General features: G+C 42.5%; 1 protein-coding gene across 7 annotated transcripts in view; it reads right to left on the bottom strand.

Annotated features, from left to right (window-relative positions):
* The window catches only part of PAPSS2 (3'-phosphoadenosine 5'-phosphosulfate synthase 2), a 90,634-nt gene that overhangs the window by 26,863 nt on the left and 46,035 nt on the right, over window positions 1–17,736 (bottom strand). For all 7 annotated transcript variants that reach the window (XM_003783675.3, XM_023509501.1, XM_023509499.1 and 4 more), the window contains 6 exons: window positions 10,081–10,198; window positions 5,556–5,791; window positions 4,713–4,851; window positions 3,475–3,593; window positions 3,224–3,337; window positions 1,282–1,393 (listed from right to left, as the gene is read on the bottom strand). In XM_003783675.3, coding sequence (XP_003783723.2) covers window positions 1,282–1,393; window positions 3,224–3,337; window positions 3,475–3,593; window positions 4,713–4,851; window positions 5,556–5,791; window positions 10,081–10,198 — 838 coding nt within the window. The remainder of the gene's footprint in view (window positions 1–1,281; window positions 1,394–3,223; window positions 3,338–3,474; window positions 3,594–4,712; window positions 4,852–5,555; window positions 5,792–10,080; window positions 10,199–17,736) is intronic.

Below are 17,736 nucleotides of genomic sequence, written 5' to 3'. Positions count from 1 at the left end.
CTGTTTTCTTAGACTTTATGAGGGTCAAATGAAATAAGATCTGAGGAAATGCTTTGAAAACAGAAGTGCAGTAGAGATATGCATCATTACTCTAGTTAAGCCAAGCTATAAGTAAAGCAAATATCCTTCTGGGATGTTATGATCTTGAATCTGAAAAATAAAGGATTCAAGTTCCAGAGCATTGTCACTTACAGCTCCGGAATAAGGGAGGAGGGCTTGTTCTGAGCAGCCTTTGAGCGCTGATTATAGCCTTCTGTCCCATTTCCCCGGCAGGGACACAAACCCAGAAGGTGAACATCTTTCCCAAGAAAGAACGTCTTATTTGATTTTTCTTCCTAAAAGCTTTAGCACCCTGCTCAGTATTACAGGTTCAGTGTGATTCTATGCCAACCTTCTCCCCACTTAGCAGCCATTTCCCAAGCTCTTGAAATAGATAAGCTCTATTTGATAAGCTCAGACAGTTCTAGGAAGGAAATTATCACAGAAGGGTCTGGAAGTCTTCTGAGTAATACACGCAGATCAGTTTTCTAAAAGCCACTCAGCCTGGGCCGGAAAGTTTCCTAAACGCTCCCTCGTTAGTTTAGTGGATGAAAGCATCCTAATGCAATTCATCTATGCGCAGGAACATCAGCACTACAGCTTCCACCCAGGAAAGCTGCTGCACTCATGCTTGAGAGCGGCAGCCTGGAGGGTGGAGGTGGGCTGCACACAGGGGTCCTCAAGCTTTTTCAGCAGGGGGCCAGTTCACTGTCCCTCAGACCATTGGAGGGCTGGACTGTGGGCCCGGGACAAGTCGGCTGCTAAGCAGGACAGGCAGCAGCAGCAAAAACACCCAGCGGGCCAGATAAATGTCCTCGGGCCACTACACGTGGCCCGAGAGCCATAGTTTGAAGACGCCTGGCTCCGCAGCATGTTCCGAGCTCATCGTGGCTGCGCCAGGATGGTGCAGAACTGAGAGCAGAAGGGCTCTTAAATAACAGGACCAGCAAAGAGCAGGTGAAAGTGAAACAGACTTGCCCCTCTTTGGGCCTTAAAACCCTCTTTTTTCAGTTCCTTAATTTTACATAACAATCCTTCGAAAACAACCGAACTATCCTAAAAATTGGAGCTTACACATGATAGAATGATAGGATGGGGTGTGCCGTAAATAATCTAAATATTTTTTGCAACAAGGTTTACAAAGCAAAAACTATCATTTCTTCTTCCCGTCAAATTTCTGTGGGAAAGATTTTTTTTTCCTTTAATCATACAGCGTAAGAAATAGCCACAACAAAAACATACCATCTAGCAGGGTGTCAAAGTGTATAGCCTGCAGGTACTCCTTCTCACGCATAAAACCTTTGAGGGGAGTGGCCCAGCCTTCACTCAGAACTTGGATCCACTGTAGATCCAGCTGCAACACAAGAAAAGCAGGTGAACATTTCCATAAGTTCCGTTTTTCAGACATCTGGCCTAAGGGCAGTCCTTTCTATTCAGTGGACAGGGAGAAGAGAACAAGATCTTTTATGTTTTAAGTGTTCCCACATGTTATGCTGATCAGATCCAAGGGCCAGACAGGTTAAAGTCTAGACCTTTTCTAAAGAAGAGGAGGAAAAAGATTTCAAATAGGGATGATTTATTTGAACACTTTATGCTGTTACCTAGTCCTAGAATGTGAAACTGAGTTGGAAATTCACTGTTTATTCTTTCTTTTTTTGTCACAAAATTTCTGATTTGGCTGTAATTTTTTACCAGATGTACTTGTTGGTCATCTGACTGAATTAGGCAACCACTGACTCTAAGATAAAGTCCGAAGTTATTGGTATGATATTGAAAACCCTTCAAACTCTGGTCCCTGGGGCTCATGCTGGGATTTTCCGCCTCCACCAATGAGGGCCTATTTGCCAACAATGCCAGGCGATGTATAGTCTAAACACACACAGGACTTGTGTTCTACTCATTCTTCTCCCCTCCTCAAATTCCTATTCATCTTTGAAAACACAGCTCATGGGTCATTGCACTGAAACCTTATCTGTCATCCCTTTGACCAAAAGAATTAATCAACAGAGTTTTTGAGCTGTAGCTTGTAGATCATTCTGTTATTGGAACTGTCACAACATGCTGTAATGGTAATACAGCATTTTTACAGGTTTACTGATCTGCCTAGGGCACTGAGGAGCTCAGAATTTATTTTACAGAGTCAGGGGGCTCTGTTTATTAACAAATCAGGACTTAATAGAGTGTAGGCTCTTCATGAGCTGAAGCAGGTTACCCACTTGCCTTTCTTCTTATAAAACCTGCAAAATTTTAATAGATAATAAAAATGTACCAGTGAAGACGCAGTCATCTTGTACAGGCCAACCAACACTGACCCATAAAAAGGCCAGGTGCAGGGCAGTTTGCTGGGGTTAGAATTCCATGTTCCTGAAAGTAGAATCCATGTAACTAAAGCTGTTTAACTCTCTCCCCAGACTGGACTTTATGAAGGAAAAGTGTAATTTGCAGGTAGAAAAGGTTGAGGCATTCATATCACTTTAGAGCAGGCTTGCTTTTTGTTTTCTTCAAATTCTTTCTCAATTGTCCAAGAAGCACTTACATTCTGAACAAATTGTTTCCTCCTTCGCTACCAACAAATAATTACTGACCTGATGCCTGCACTTCAGCACAGCCAAAGGTATGAAAGCTATGTAAAACTGTTCTGTGCAAATTCAGAAGTTACATTCCCAGTCTGCTTCTGTCCATGGCATTAATCAGCTTCTTTTTTTTTTTCTAGAGACAGAGTCTTACTTTGTTGCCCTCAGTAGAGTGCTGTGGTGTCACAGCTTACAGCAACCTCTAGCTCTTGGGCTTAGGCGATTCTCTTGCTTCAGCCTCCCAAATAGCTGGGACTGCAGGCACCCGCCACAATGCCCAGCTATTTTTTGTTGTTGTTGTTGTTGTTGTAGTTGCAGTTTGGCTGAGGCTGGGTTTATACCTGCCACCCTCGGTATACAGGGCCAGCGCCCTACTCACTGAGCCACAGGCACCACCCGGCGTTAATCAGCTTCTTTGTGGCAACCTTTGGTGAGAGATTGGTTGGAGGAGAGGTAAAAAAACAAAAAAAATTGACAAAAATGATGTGTTTTTCTTTATAGACATTACATGCATCTTACTCATACTTTCCCTGTTGTTAAGAGTAACCATAAATGGTTATGATGGCTGCTGTTAAGCTAATTCTCCTTTGACCAGTTTGCACTCAACTTACCTTCGTAATTGATAATGAAGGGAGAATTTTAGCCTCAGCCCGAACTTGGTCGAGTTTGTTTTCTGGCACAAAGAGTTCGTGGATGGCTTTGATTGCAGTATGGGGTACAATGCTCTGAAGAGACACAAAATTGGTAACAATTTGAAATGAAAACTGAAAAAAAAGAATGCTTCAGTAAAGAAGCATAGATTGTCTTTCATGACTTTATTAAATTAAAAAAAAAAAAAGAAGAAGACAAGCGATTCACCCACCTGCTCTTGCAGAAGTTCCACCACCTGCTGGACACAGTCACTCACTGAGGACAAATTGGTTTTAAGCACAAGCTCTGGAGTTTCAGGTTTTTCATAATCAGAATCAATACCTGTAAATCCTGCAAGCCAGAAGGGTGAAAATCACTTCTGTGCCAACAGAATGATCTTTTTAATCAATAAAGCATAATACATGTTGGAATACTGTGTTAAACTGAGAATTCAGGTTATAACAGAAAAGGTTGATCAGCCGTCCTTTTTTTTTTTTTTTTTTTGGAAAAAAGCCCTCAAGCTGTTGCCCTGGGTAGAATGCTGTGGCGTCATGGCTCACAGCAACCTCCAACTCCTGGGCTCAAGTGAGTCTCCTGCCTCCACCTCCCAAGTAGCTAGGACTACAGGTGCCTGCCACAACGCCTAGCTATTTTTTGGTTGCAGCCATCATTGTTGTTTGGCGGGCGTGGGCTGGATTCAAACCCACCACCTTAGGTGTATGTGGCTGTCGCCTTAGCCACTTGAGCCACAGGTGCCGAGCCTGAACAGCCGTCCTTGACCGCTAGCCATAGGTAAGAAAATATATAGCTGTATTTTCAATATGAAAGGCCCAAATTATCAGTGAAATCTGGCTAGCTAAGTACAGGGTTTCTATAGCCAATCAGAATTTTAAAAGGAAGATAAAAAGCAGGGAAAATTCTGAAACATTCCCCCACACACACACTTACCATATACATATCCATTTCAATTCTCTGAACTCCATTACTTATAAATGAAGTCACAAGTCTTTTTTTTTTTTATCAAGTCATTTGTACATAGATCATAAATACATTAATGCCATTATGGGATTCAATGTGTTGATTATTTGTACAAATTGGAGTGCTTACATCCTACTAATCAACATAGCCTTCACCTCATGTATCCAATTACAGCATTAAGACATTTGTGTTCTACACCTGATAGATCCAACTTGTACTTGCAATATGCTCCATAGGTGTGGTCCCCCTACTAACCCTCCCTCGGTCGACCCTCCCCTTCCCCTTGAAGTGACAATTCTTAAAAAAATAAAACCCCACATTCTAATATGCCTATAGAGGTATTGAATATATGTGTATTATGATTTGGTAAAGAGTTGTGTATGCAATTTTGGAAAACCAAGTTTGAAAATGCAGGCAGATTTCTGAGGACAGAATAGGGACCAGTAAGTAGCCCAAGTTATTGGCAAAGTTGCCACTTGCTAGTTCTCGTACCTTTAATCTCCCCAGCTCTGGCCCGTTTATAGAGGCCTTTTACGTCTCTGCTTTCACAGATGCTTAGAGGCGCATCTACAAATATTTCAAAGAATGGCAGTCTGGCCGATTCGTGGATTTTGCGGGCATTCTCTCGATCCTGAAAAACAATTATGATTAAGAACCCTGGCAGCACTCTCACAGTGAAATTCTTAGTCACAAAGCGTGTGTGCTTTGGTGTTTGATACCTCTGAGACAAACAACACTGACTGGGGTTTGTGTTCAGCAGAGTCCTTGAGAGAAAGTTCAGGAATTTCCCTCTGGTAAGTAAACACAGTTCTCAAGAACTTCACAGAGAACAGCTCCTCTTAACATGGCAGTACTGGCACTGTGGGCTCATTTTATTTAAAGGACATGTTCAAAGCACACAGCACATGATGTGTAGCTCCCAGAAGTGTCCTGTTTTAAAGGAAGAGTGACACTCCACCTTGGCAATGTCATCCTTACACATAATCTCAGGCTTCAGCAGTGGATTGCTCTTTTCTTTAGCAAGCTGCACATGCTTTTTCAGACAGCTGAAATTACAGAGGTATAAGGCTTTTTCTTGTTTAACTCTTTCTCCCTTTCAACTCTGACCAAATGTTCCTTATAACTATGAACATGGAAGGGCTTATGTCCACTGGTGCCCTGGCATCTGGAAATGAAGGGGCCCTTTTTATATAAACAGAGGAAATGAGAGCACACACGACGGGAGGGAGAAACACAGGAGACTTCCCTCCAGGCCCACCCTAACCAGATTTTTCCCTAGCAGTCTGGGCACTTGCACTGTGTGTGGGAATCACACGCAATGCCAAATCTGTGTACCTTTGTGAAGGGAGAAATGAAGCTGGTGATGCAGACCAGACCCGCGTCAGCAAACAGCTTAGCCACCTCCGCAATCCGCCGGATATTTTCTTCTCTGTCCCCAGGAGAGAATCCGAGGTTCTTGTTAAGGCCATGACGGACGTTGTCCCCATCCAGCGAGTAACAAGGGATGGCGTGGGAGACAAGGTACTCCTCCAGAGCAAAACTGATTGTTGTTTTTCCAGCACCAGAGAGACCTGTTTGGAACAGGTAAGGCAGACTTGCTTTGTCCCAAATAGTTTAAGGTGGCAAATTGTGAACTACCCTGGCACTTGTAAGTGTAACTAAACACTCATTACAAACATTTGGTTGACTGCAGATCTAAATTGCTGAAATCTAGGGAAAAAGTACAATTGACTATAAGGTAAGTACTTGCATTTTTCCCCCTAATTCTGGAATAACTATTTGTCTGCTACTAGGGTAATAGCCTTTCAAAGAAAGGGGGAGGGGCTGGGCACGGTGGCTCACGCCTGTAATCCTAACACTCTGGGAGGCTGAGGCAGGTAGATTGTCTAAGTTCAGAAGTTCAAGATGAGCCTGAGCAAGAGCAATGCCCCATCTCTAAAAATAGCCAGAATTGTGGTGGGCACCTGCAGTCAAAGCTACTCAGGAGGCTGAGGCAAGAGAATGAATCCCTTGAGCCCCAGAGTTTGAGGTTGCTGTGAGTTATGATGCCATGGCACTCTACCCAGGGTGACAGAGTGAGATGCTATCTCAAAAAAAAAAAAAAAAAAAGCAAGTGGGGTTCACGAATAGGAAGAGCTGGGGGCTGCATGTGGTCCTGCGTATTCTCTTTGACCCTGAGTGTTTTCAAGACTGGGAAGTTGTGCATACAAATCCAGATTCTGGCTTCTCTGGCAAAGTTAAAAGATGTGGTGAAAGTGGTCTCATATCCCCTGGAAAGGCAGCAGCCAGCCAGAGTGGTGGGGGACAGACAGCCTCTGGAGACTGGGGCACCCACCTCCCTCGTGGATGGAGTACTGCTGCACAACCCCCTGGCAACGGAGCCAAATGTGCTGGTCTTTTTGGCTTCAAGATTTTTCCAAAATGACTCCCAAATCATGAAACAAAAAGTCACCTTGAGCTGCCAAGTGCCACATTTTAGAGTCTTTGTACGAGAATATCATTACTACACTTTCCACCATGGATCAAAACACAATGACTGGGACCCACTTTATAATTTCTCTTTATGAGAGAAGACATAAGAAGAAAGGGAAGGAAATGCAACGTGTCAAAATAATAGCTTGCTTTTAATACCTCAGTAGCTTAGGTAGCTGAACTACCCTAGAAAACTAGCACCCTAAAAATCAGTCCTTCAGACCTTATTTGTCATGAAGGTCTCTGAACCTGAAGAATATCCCACAGTGCCCAGCACCGTGAGACAGCACCTGGGCAGGGAGGAGGAACAGTCTGGGATGGGGAGGATGGGGGAGGGGGGGAAATAAGCCAGGAGGTTAATATAGAGAAGACAAGAAAGGGGGAAAAGGTGGGAAGAGTAAAAGACAAGCAGGGGTGAAAGACAGAGAAAAGGAGACTTGGGGGAGAAAGGGCGATCTACAAAAGGCAAATGGGTAGTTTCCATAGTTATAGTAGTTATGTCATGCCTGTGGCTTCGACAGAGGCTCATCAGAAGAAATGGCCACATGAAGAATGCGTCCGCAATCTTTGCTAAATCCTCGTTGAAGGAATTGTCTATAGTTATGTGTAGCAGCCCGTATAGCCTATGGCTAGGAGGAGTGGGAGTTATAGGAAATACCTGTAATGGAACACCTTGGTGAGAAGGGCATGGAGAGAGATTTAGTTCTAACAAGCATGAGAGAGCTCGCGAGATGAGAGCAGTGGTGAATCGGCAGTCTCTACACCTGTGGTGGTGAGAGGCACGAGCTCAGCCTTATATCAGGCTGGAGGAGAAGGCAGTCGGGAGCATGCGCATTCTATCACGGATCCACTTACTCTGACTCTGTCTCCTCTCCTGCCTGCAGAACGCCGGCACGGTGTCCCTCTGCTGAAGATTACCAAGCTCTGCTAAAGACTAAAATTATCTGTTCTAAGAAACTGCTTTACTCTCTCTAAGATACTCTGTCTCTCTCTCTCTCCAGCTAAAGTAGATAGGCCTCAAGCACCTAAGATAAACTGTTCCTGAGCAAGGGAACTTAGCAGTCCACGCCTGGAACCTGCCTAAGCCGGGCCCAAGACCCTGACAAGTGGTGTCAGAAGCGGGATAGTGAACGCCGCTGACAGTTATGTTATTCCATTGCATCTGAACGAGAACTTAGGTGATACACTCTTGTTAGAATTCATGGTGGGTTGAGGTAGAGGAAATGAGTCTCCTAAATCTCTAGTATGTTCTTTCATGTTGGGAAATAAAAGAAAGAATAGAAATTTCCTTCCATTTTGCTTCAGCTCTCAAGAAACTAAGAGCTAAATCACAATGAGTGTGTTTAACTAGATTGTTGGCATATTTATTACAGTGCAGTAATAACTATAGGCCAGGCCCTGTGCTAAATGCATTTGTGCTTTATTAAATTCTATGTACACCTCCAGGTGGCAGGTACTATCTTTATTCTCCTTTTCTAAATAAGGAAACTGAGGCTCAGTGAGGTTAATTGGCTTGTACAAAGATATACAGCTAATGTAGGTGGAACTGAGTTCAAAATGTGAGTCTCTAGATTTGAAAATGTGCTTTCCTCTAGTCTACTTGGCTGCTATCCTATGTTTGTACAGAATAAAAACTAAATTAGGAAAAGATGATTTTTTTTTCTTGAGACAGACTCACTATGTCACCCTAGGTAGAGTGCCATGCCATCACAGCTCACAACCTCAAACTCTTGGGCTTAAGCAATTCTCTTGCCTCAGCCTCCCAAGTAGCTGGGACTACAGGTGCCCACCACATGGCCTGGCTACTTTTTTTATTGCAGTTGTCATTGTTGTTTAGCAGGCCCGAGCCAGGTTTGAATACACCAGCCCTAGTGTATGTGGCTGGCGCCCTACCACTGAGCTACGAGTGCCAAGCCAGAAAAAATGATTTTTTTTGAGATAAGAGTCTCACTATGTTGCCCTCAGTAGAGTGCTATGGTATCACAGCTCATAGCAACCTCAAACTCTTGGGCTTACATGATTCTCTTGCCTCAGCCTCCCAAGTAGCTGGGACTACAGGTGCCCACCACAATGCCTGGCTATTTTTTTTGTTGCAGTTGTTTTGCTGGCCCAGGCCAGGTTCAAACCTGCCACCCTCGATGTATGTGGCTGGTGCCCTAACCACTGTTCTATGGGCGCTGAACCCAGAAAAAATGATTTTTAAGAGTAAAAAAAGACAGAGGAAGAATACCCTTCAGATATTCTTCTCTTCTCGAGTTCTCTTTTCCTTTTCAAGGGAGTGAGTACAACATTAGAGAAAATGAACTTTGTGAGGATGTCCCAACACAGAAATTGTTTTCACTGGTAAACACCTCATAAAGGCAAACATTTAACTGGAGGGAAATTTCTGAACTACAGTCATGCCTTCTCCTATAAATTATGTCTCTTAAAGAATGAAGGTGATTTGGACAGAAAAGGGAAAAGATTTGGACTAGCCAGAAAACATACAAGGCAGGTGTCTACTTGCCATAGTTTTTAGAATTATTTTCAGGTTAGAATACATCACCATTTGTGAGCAGTAACATACAAACTGATTTTATAACCTAGGTAAACATATTTTTGAATCTGGGCTCGTATCCACTTGAAAAGTCCTGTCTATGGGTCCAGGATGTGTTAGATTCATACTCCTAGAAACAATGTCCTCCCCATTTTACTCAGAATATAAGGTTTTGGGGGTCCTGGGTTCTAATTCTAATTCTGTCACTGGCCCTTAACTTTGATATTCTACGGCTATAAAAACACAATAAATGGGAGATTCCTTTGGTTACCTCAGTGTGTACAAATTATTTCTGTATATAAGGGGCAATCCGGGCCAGATGGAAATCCTCTTTCTTGCAAAGATTCGTATGTTTGTTTGTTTGTTTTGCAGTAAATGAAATAAATGGTCCCTACTATGTTAAAACATCAGAAAACAATAAAAGTGTCTCTAAACATCCAAAATCGATGGACAGCTGAATGCTTGATGTCGAATTAGGCAAGCCCCATTCACCATGGCCTGTAATGTGTTTAGGGATGAACATGAGAATGGCTGAGTTCCTTAGAGATGAAAGGGGATTTCATAATTAACTTTTCTCATCTTTTTCTACCAAAGGGGAAAAAATAGACTAAACTAGCAACTTTCCTTGACTGGATCAGACTATTTCGAGAGCAGACTTTGACTCTACTTCTCACTGATGGTAGAGTTAGGACTAACCCTCAAGCTTTCTACGACAGTGCTCACCCTTCTTCTAATGTTAAAATAAAGACGTACCAAATGTAATATTTTACACCAGTTTCCATAAAATGTATTTTGCATCTGGGGTCATAGCCACCTGACTTGTCACATGTCAATTTTCAGTTAATCGCATACCTGTTAGCCACACAGTACATCCTCGGAATCCGCCTCTGGTTCCAACCACCTGTCCTCTCTTATTCCTGCTCACATGGTGGGCCTGATAGACCACATTGGTGGATTTCTGCTGGTTCTCCTATGAAACCAAACAATACCCAGCACAGCATTTGAGTAATAAAACACACATTCTTCGCTGGAACAATGTAAATCCATTTATACATTTTAATTTCAAAGCTGATATAGGTAAAAACTTATATAAAAGATTTTTGAATAAAGATCCTCCATCCTAATACCTTTTTTTCATTTCTTCACATTACCTTGAGCCATTAGCTACATGTATATGTCTTTCATACACATAAGTATATGTACCTACTTCAATCATTATGCTCTATTGCAACTGATTTTATTCATAAGAATGTTTCCATAGAGTAATTATTTTAAAATTAGTGCATAATATGTCATTGGTTCATGCAACCCAATCTGCAAAATAATTAATAAAATTGCAAGGCAAGGTCCAAGTATGATGGCTCACACCTGTAATCCTAGCACTTTGGGAGGCTAAGGCAGGAGGATCCCTTGAGACCAGGAGTTCAAGAAAAACGTGTGCAAAATAGTGAGACCTCTATCTACACACAGACACACACACACAAATTATAATGCAATAACAAATGACAGTAATAGTCTTCCCCAACTGTACCTTCTCTTCTATGATTGGCAAACAATATAATATTTATTAATTCTACTAATTTAGAAAGAAACACGGCCTGTAGAATACCGATCATAGCCTTTTGCCAGAGTCGCCCATCTTCCAGTAATTCACGAAAATGATGAACACAAAAGGAAAGAGGAGAAGCACCCAAGACATGTTCTCTGGGCCTTTTAGAAAACATAGAGTTGTTCCTCTGGCCACATAAATACGAATCTATGAGAAAGGTGATATTATAGACATCAGGGGAATGGGTACTGTTCTAAAAGGCATGCCCCACAAATGTTACCCTGGAAAAACTGGAAGAGTCTACAATGTTCCCAGCATACTGTTGGCATTGTTGTAAATAAACAAGTTAAGGGCAAGCTTCTTGCCAAGAGGATTAATATTCAATGAGCATATTAAGCACTCTAAGAGCCAAGATAGCTTCCTAAAACATGTGAGGGACAATGATCAGAAAAAGAAAGCAGCCAAAGAGAAAGTTATCGGGGTTCAACTGAAGCGCCAGCCTGCTCCACCCAGAGAAGCTCACTCTGTGAGACCTAATGGAAGGGAGCCTGAGCAGCCGGAACCCATTCCCTGTGAATTCATGGCATAATGGGCTTACGGTCTAGCACATGTGAGAACCAGCTGAGAGGAGGCAGACGGTGCTGGAACCTATTCCCTACAAAATCATGACATCATGAGTATAAAAAATAAAAGGCTGCTATAAAAAGAGAAATATATATTAAAAAAAGAGAATACCCATCATGATCCTTTGAGAATATGATTCAAATTAGACCATTGTTAATACCATGTAACAGTTCTGGTTCCATGACATTTTATAATGTGCATGCTGGGTACTGGCTCGGGAAATGAGTTTGCTTCTATGAATATGTGTTCTGTCCAAGTTCTATGGGCTTGAACTGAGAACACTGAAATACTCCACCAGCTGAGGACATACTAGGGCAGACTTGGTGGAGCCTGCTCCCGATGGAGCCAGGGGAAGCCCAGATCACAGTGCAAAGGGTTAAAATCAGTAATACCCCTCTCACTCCCACCCAGACAGCAGCGACAAGGCCAGAATTCAGTCCTTGAGCACAGGAGGCTACTTCTTCACAGGAACTACACCAGGGCATCCAACCTTTTTTTCTCTCTGTGGCACACTGGAAGAAGAGTTGCCTTGGAACACACAGTAAATACACAAACAATAAGGAAAGCTGATTAGCACAAAAAAAAAGTCTGTACATAGTTCTCATGATATCGGACACCACAAGCAAAAGTCCTTATGAAATCAGCATGCACCTGCTGGTCAAACACTCCTGAATAACCATTGCTTTTACTTTTTCAAGGGTCAATGAATGAACTTTTTAATCTTTCAAAAAGCTCAGCAGAAATGGAAATGTACCAGTTATCAAAATGGAAGGTTCTAGACATGTGACCAGGAGGTATATGTCTAATAAATTTAAAAAAAAAACAATAAATACAGTTTTGGTGGACTTTAAAAAAAAAAACAAACATGTGATCGAAGGGGGGGAACCCATAATGATGGCTAAACTAAAAAGGCTGGGAACTACTCAAATATGTCTGCAGTGTGGTAATTAAATATCTAATGACAGACAGAAGACAGGTGTCTACACTGTAAAATCTATGAGCCTTTTAAACACCTCACATGAACATCTACCAGAGCTAAGAAAGCACCAATATTTTTTTTTAGCAAGACCCCAGAGGATCTTAGAAAACGCTAGGCCACATATTCATATTCTGGAGCAAATCGAATTACCTTCTTGCCACCTCTGGGGAAACAAAAACAATCAAAGAGGGCTACAGCCAGGATTGTCTGGAGGTTTACATGAGACCATGGACGTGAACGTGTTCTGTGAATGGCAAAACTCTTTGCAAATATGGATGTGGACAATTATTATTCACTGTAGACACCCCACCACCACCATCAGTAACAACCAGAGAGGCTGGAGCCTGCTGGCTGAGGACCCGGGAACTGGCTTCCAAGCCTCGAGGGAAGGAGAAGCCCCCACTGGCCCTTCAGGGGAGGTAAGGAATGCAGAGCCCACCATGGAGGGAGCCTGCTGGTGAGGCCGACTCCTGCAGACGTCCAGGGAGCCTGCTGGTGAGGCCGACTCCTGCAGACGTCCAGGGAGCCTGCTGGTGAGGCCGACTCCTGCAGACGTCCAGCCACCCCACCGGAGAACAGGCATTCCCAGTGTCAGAGCAGCAAAAGGAGGGGCACTGAGGACCCGGTGAAATTAACCGGGTTAAGTTACCTAAAAACCTCCAAGGCTAGATTTCCTGATAACCCATCAAGCAAACTTGGTCAGACTTAGAAGTGGTCAGAGCCTAGCTGCAGAATGAGGCATGTTAGCAGCGATGGCTGCAGTAGTGGGCTCATAAATGGGGACACAAGAGGCTACTTCATGAGAAGTTCTACAAGTATTTTCCCTAGGCGAACAAAGCATCTGAAGCTATTCTGTGTCCTTCGTGCCAAGTGAATTTTATAGCTCCAGGATAACAATTTAAATTGCTTTTCTCCTTGATTTCCTTGTTAATAAATGCTATTAAGTTAAAGACCGTTGTGTCTAAATATCAGGCCCCAAAGTCAGTTCATCTGTTTGTTCATTGATTCTTTTAGTAAATGTTTATTGAGTTCCTACTCGGTGCCAGGAAAAATCCTAGGCACTGGGAATATAGTATTAAACAAAGCAGAATTCCTGGCATCATTTGGGGAGAAAGACAAGAAGATGGAGTGACTGGGGCCCCACTCCCTGAGCAGTAGAGAGGGTCTCGTGTACGTATAGAAATAGATTTGCATACTGTATGAAGAACATCTGCAACTCGATAGTGAAAAAAAAAACTTTTTTTAATTTTTAAATTTAATTTAATTTTTATTTTTGATTTAGGATGTATGAGTAGTTTTTTGTGTTTTGTTTTGTTTTTTGAGACCGAGTGTTCGTTTGTCGCCCTTGGTAGAGTGCTATGGCGTCATAGCCCACAGCAACCTCCAACTCTTGGCTCAAGTGGTTCTCTTGTCTCAGCCTCCCAAGTAGCTAGGAGTATACCTGCCACAACACTTGGTTAGACAATCTAACTAAAAAAAATGGGCACAATAGTCACTCCACAAAGGTAGATATGCAAATAGCCAATACAAACAGTGAAGTGCTCAATGTCATTAGTCAGTAGAGAAATGTAAATTAAAACCAGAATGAGATGCTGCTGATAGCATCTAATAGCAGCAAGGAGCACTTCCTATGTTGATAGTGGAGGTGGAAGAAAACCTGACAGTTTCCTATAAAGCTAAACATTTATCTCCCCTGTACCCAGCAATTCCATTCACAGGTCTCTACTCAATAGAAACGAATACGTGTATCCACACAAAGACGGGTGTAAGAACATTGTTAGCAACTTTATTTGGCCAAAACCTTGAAATGGCTAAGTGTCCCTCAATAGGAAGATAGACACTAAAAAGACAAACAGGGCAGCACCTGTGGCTCAAAAGGGTAGGGTGCTGGCCCCATATGCTGGAGGTGGCAGGTTCAAACCCAGCCCTGGCCAAAAAAGACAAACACAAAAACAAACCCAGCCCAAGGTGTAGAATACTCATCTATTCAGCAGTCAAGAGGAACAGACTATTGACACGTGCCACATGGATACTAACAAGTGGACATCACGCTGAGTCCAGGAAGCCTTAGAGAAAAAACTACATATGCCTGATTCCATTTGTGTCAAGTGCCCCCTCAGGGAAAACTAATCTACTAAATCAGAACAGCAGTTGCTTCTGGGGTAATGGCAATCATATCTTGACAAGCGTTTAAGGTACACAGGTGTTTACATTGGTGGGAACTCAATGAACATATAATTAAGGTGTGCATTTCACACATACAAAAAAAGAGCTGATATGAAGAGTAAGCAAACAAGGAAATATATAATAAAATTTCAGATAGTGGCATGATATTGTTCAGTGCTGCTCCACTTTTTGGATAAGGGTTCTGACCCAAATCACAGGGTAATTACAAAAGACTAAAGTGATGCTGCTGCCCACCTGTGCACATGAACGTCCATCAAAGTTTAATTGGCTACAGAGACATCCCTTCCCCCATTTTCAGCTGTTTCTTCTCCATCAGAGAAGAGCTACAGAATAAATTCCAGACTGTTAATTTCCTATGGGAGCTTTGTTATGATCTTGTTAATTGCCTTTCTGCTGAACTCCTCATTTTCAAAAACAGTTCAGAACTCATCAGAAGGAACTACTCTAACATAATATTTAATCTCTAACTTTTGGACTTCAGCGGCTGCATCTTAATCATGAGTTTTGTACAAATTTTCTATCACTCTCGCAATGTCTAAACAGGTAAATATTCTCCGATAGCCAGGTACCGGGTTCTCTTGGTTCAGTGAGATATTTTCCTTTTTATTTATTTCAAGATCACCCCTGATTTTTGCAAAAGATGAAACAAACAAAATGGAAGCAGATGTTTTAATGATATTTAAACTACAAAGGAGTGAGGCAGCCAAAAACTTCTCTTTTTGAAAGCTTTATACTCTTCTACGGAGCATGTGGTGTTCTCAGCTTTGGAAATAAAATGGCTGTCAGAAAAAGGATTCTCTGTATGGAAAACAAAACACGTGCTTAAGAGAAAAAATGCCTGCCTGCCTTCCTGTGTGTGTATAGAAAGCACGCAGACATCCCCAGTACCTGGCCTAACACTGTCCCTTAGCAGGCAGTGGCCCAGAAACCACCAAAAGTATGGGCTTTAGTGTCAAGCCCACTTGCCATGTGACCTGGGACAAATTATTAACGTCTCTGAACCTTCATTTCTTCCTCTGCAAATGATGGGATCACACCTATGGTTCATCTTATAACGGTACATGTGAATCTTTCTAAATGTAGAATATAAATGTCTTACCACAATAACTAAGAAAATGACATGAAGGCTATGTTAACTAGTTGGATGAAAATATTTCAAATTGTATATAAAACAGCACACTGTACCCCATGACTGTATTAATATACACAGCTATGATTTAATAAAAAAAAATATTTTCTTCATAAGGTTGCAGAAAGGATTAAATAACTACCCATAAAATTAGCAAAGAAAATACCAGGCACACAGTAGGATGTTGAATCTATGAGTCCTCGGTGCCATTTAATCTAGTCTAGATAGTAGTTAGATGGTAGTGATGGTAGTTAGAGTTCTAAAACCAACCAGACTTAGAAAGATTCTGGGGATCTGGGTCCAATGCAAGTCTGGGAAGGTGGGTTTTGTGATCAAGTCAGACAGTGGATAAAACAGCACTTTGGGGTGACAATTTTTACACATACACACAAGATGTTGCCATTAAAGTCCAGCCAAAAAGCACCCCAGACTCAGGGGCACCAGTGTGAAGCCTCCTCATTCTACCCCAAACTTAATATCCTCATTCTGGCTGTCTCAGAGTCATGACAAAGGATGGCTTTTGTCCTTGGTTAGCTTCCTGAGTTCATTAGAGTCACACAGCTGGAGTGACAGTGTGTCACTTCCAGGCCCGCCCCTCACTCCTATTGGTGCTACAGAGAGGGGAGTGCCAAAGCGGCTTCTGCAACTCAGCTGATGTACCTCACTGGATCATGGCAGAAAGCCTCAACCTTGACTTTGTGTAACCGGCAATGAAGTAACCTAGAAAAAAGACAAGATAGTTCCATGGTGGGTCAGGGCATCCCACTGCTAAAACCACCTGTCACAGTGAGGAGTGTCAGGAAAGGGAGGACTCTGGAGGAAAGAGGAAGCTGGGGACCATGTGTCAGGCTGAGTTTACCATGGTTCAAAGGTTGTTTGGAGGTGTGCATAACGTCTTTCATATAAAAACATGCAAGTGCATTTGAATTCCCTCTGCACGCTGTGCTCCCAGTGCAAACAAATCCACTCTGTACTGTTTAAACTCCACCCTCCCTGTTGTAGGTCTCTGCATCCTTTGTTCTCTTACTGATTGAAAGTGTCCCAAACCTCCTTGCTTCTGGGTGTGCAGTTTGAAGATTCACCTAAAAGCTCCATTTTCAGAAAGCAGCGACCTCAATTATCGCCTTATCTGACCCACAGTGGAAGCCCTACTTTCACATGCATTATCTCATCGATTGCTCAAAACCTGGGGTCTATGGAGGTCAAGCATTACAATCCACGTACAGATCTGAAAACTGCTGCTCAGAGATGTCAGGGGTGTGACTGAAGTCCCACACCCAGAAGATGGAGGACACAGGAGGTGTAAGTCCAGGTCTTGTTCCTAGGTAGAATAGGACTCTTCCATCTCCAGTTCCAGCTACGTGAGCTCTGTGTCACAGCTTCCTCATTGAGGATTCAATGAGATAATGTATATTAAGGCTTTTGATACTATACCAAAATGTAAATAATTAAAAACACCAGGCCAGGCCCAGTGGCTCATGCCTGTAATCCTAGCACTTTGGGAGGCCAACGCGGGAAGATTGCTTCAGCTCAGGAGTTGGAGATTAGCCTGAGCAACATTAAGACCCTGTCTCTCTTAAAAACAGAACAAATTAGCTGGGTGTCACGGTGGGCACCTGTAATTCCAGCTATTTGGGAGACTGAGGCTTGAATGCAGGAGTTTGCGGTTGCTGTGAGCTGTGATGACACCACTGCACTCTACCCAGGGACAAAAAAATCATTCCCATGTCATTTTCATTACTCAACATACATCAAAATGTTTCATGTATTTTTTTCTTTTGAATGTACAAAGTGGCCATAAAGTTCATGTGTAATTGCACACTATTTTAAATTGTACACAAACTTCATGGCCACCCTGTACAACCCAAAGTAAAATGATTATCAAAAGTTATGGACTATTTTATAGGTCCCATTTATGTATTGCCAGTTCTTCTCCTAGGAGACAGAACCAAGGTACCAGGCTACCACGATACACAGGTTTTTATTTCTAAATATTCCAACTACTTTGTTGTGATGCATTTTTTTTAATTGTTTTTCCTC

Source organism: Otolemur garnettii, unplaced genomic scaffold (genome assembly GCF_000181295.1).
Source record: "Otolemur garnettii isolate 467f Iridium unplaced genomic scaffold, OtoGar3 scaffold00008, whole genome shotgun sequence".
Classification (NCBI taxonomy): domain Eukaryota; kingdom Metazoa; phylum Chordata; class Mammalia; order Primates; family Galagidae; genus Otolemur; species Otolemur garnettii.
Note: the sequence above shows the minus strand (reverse complement) of the source record. Positions and strands in the feature narration are given on the sequence as shown.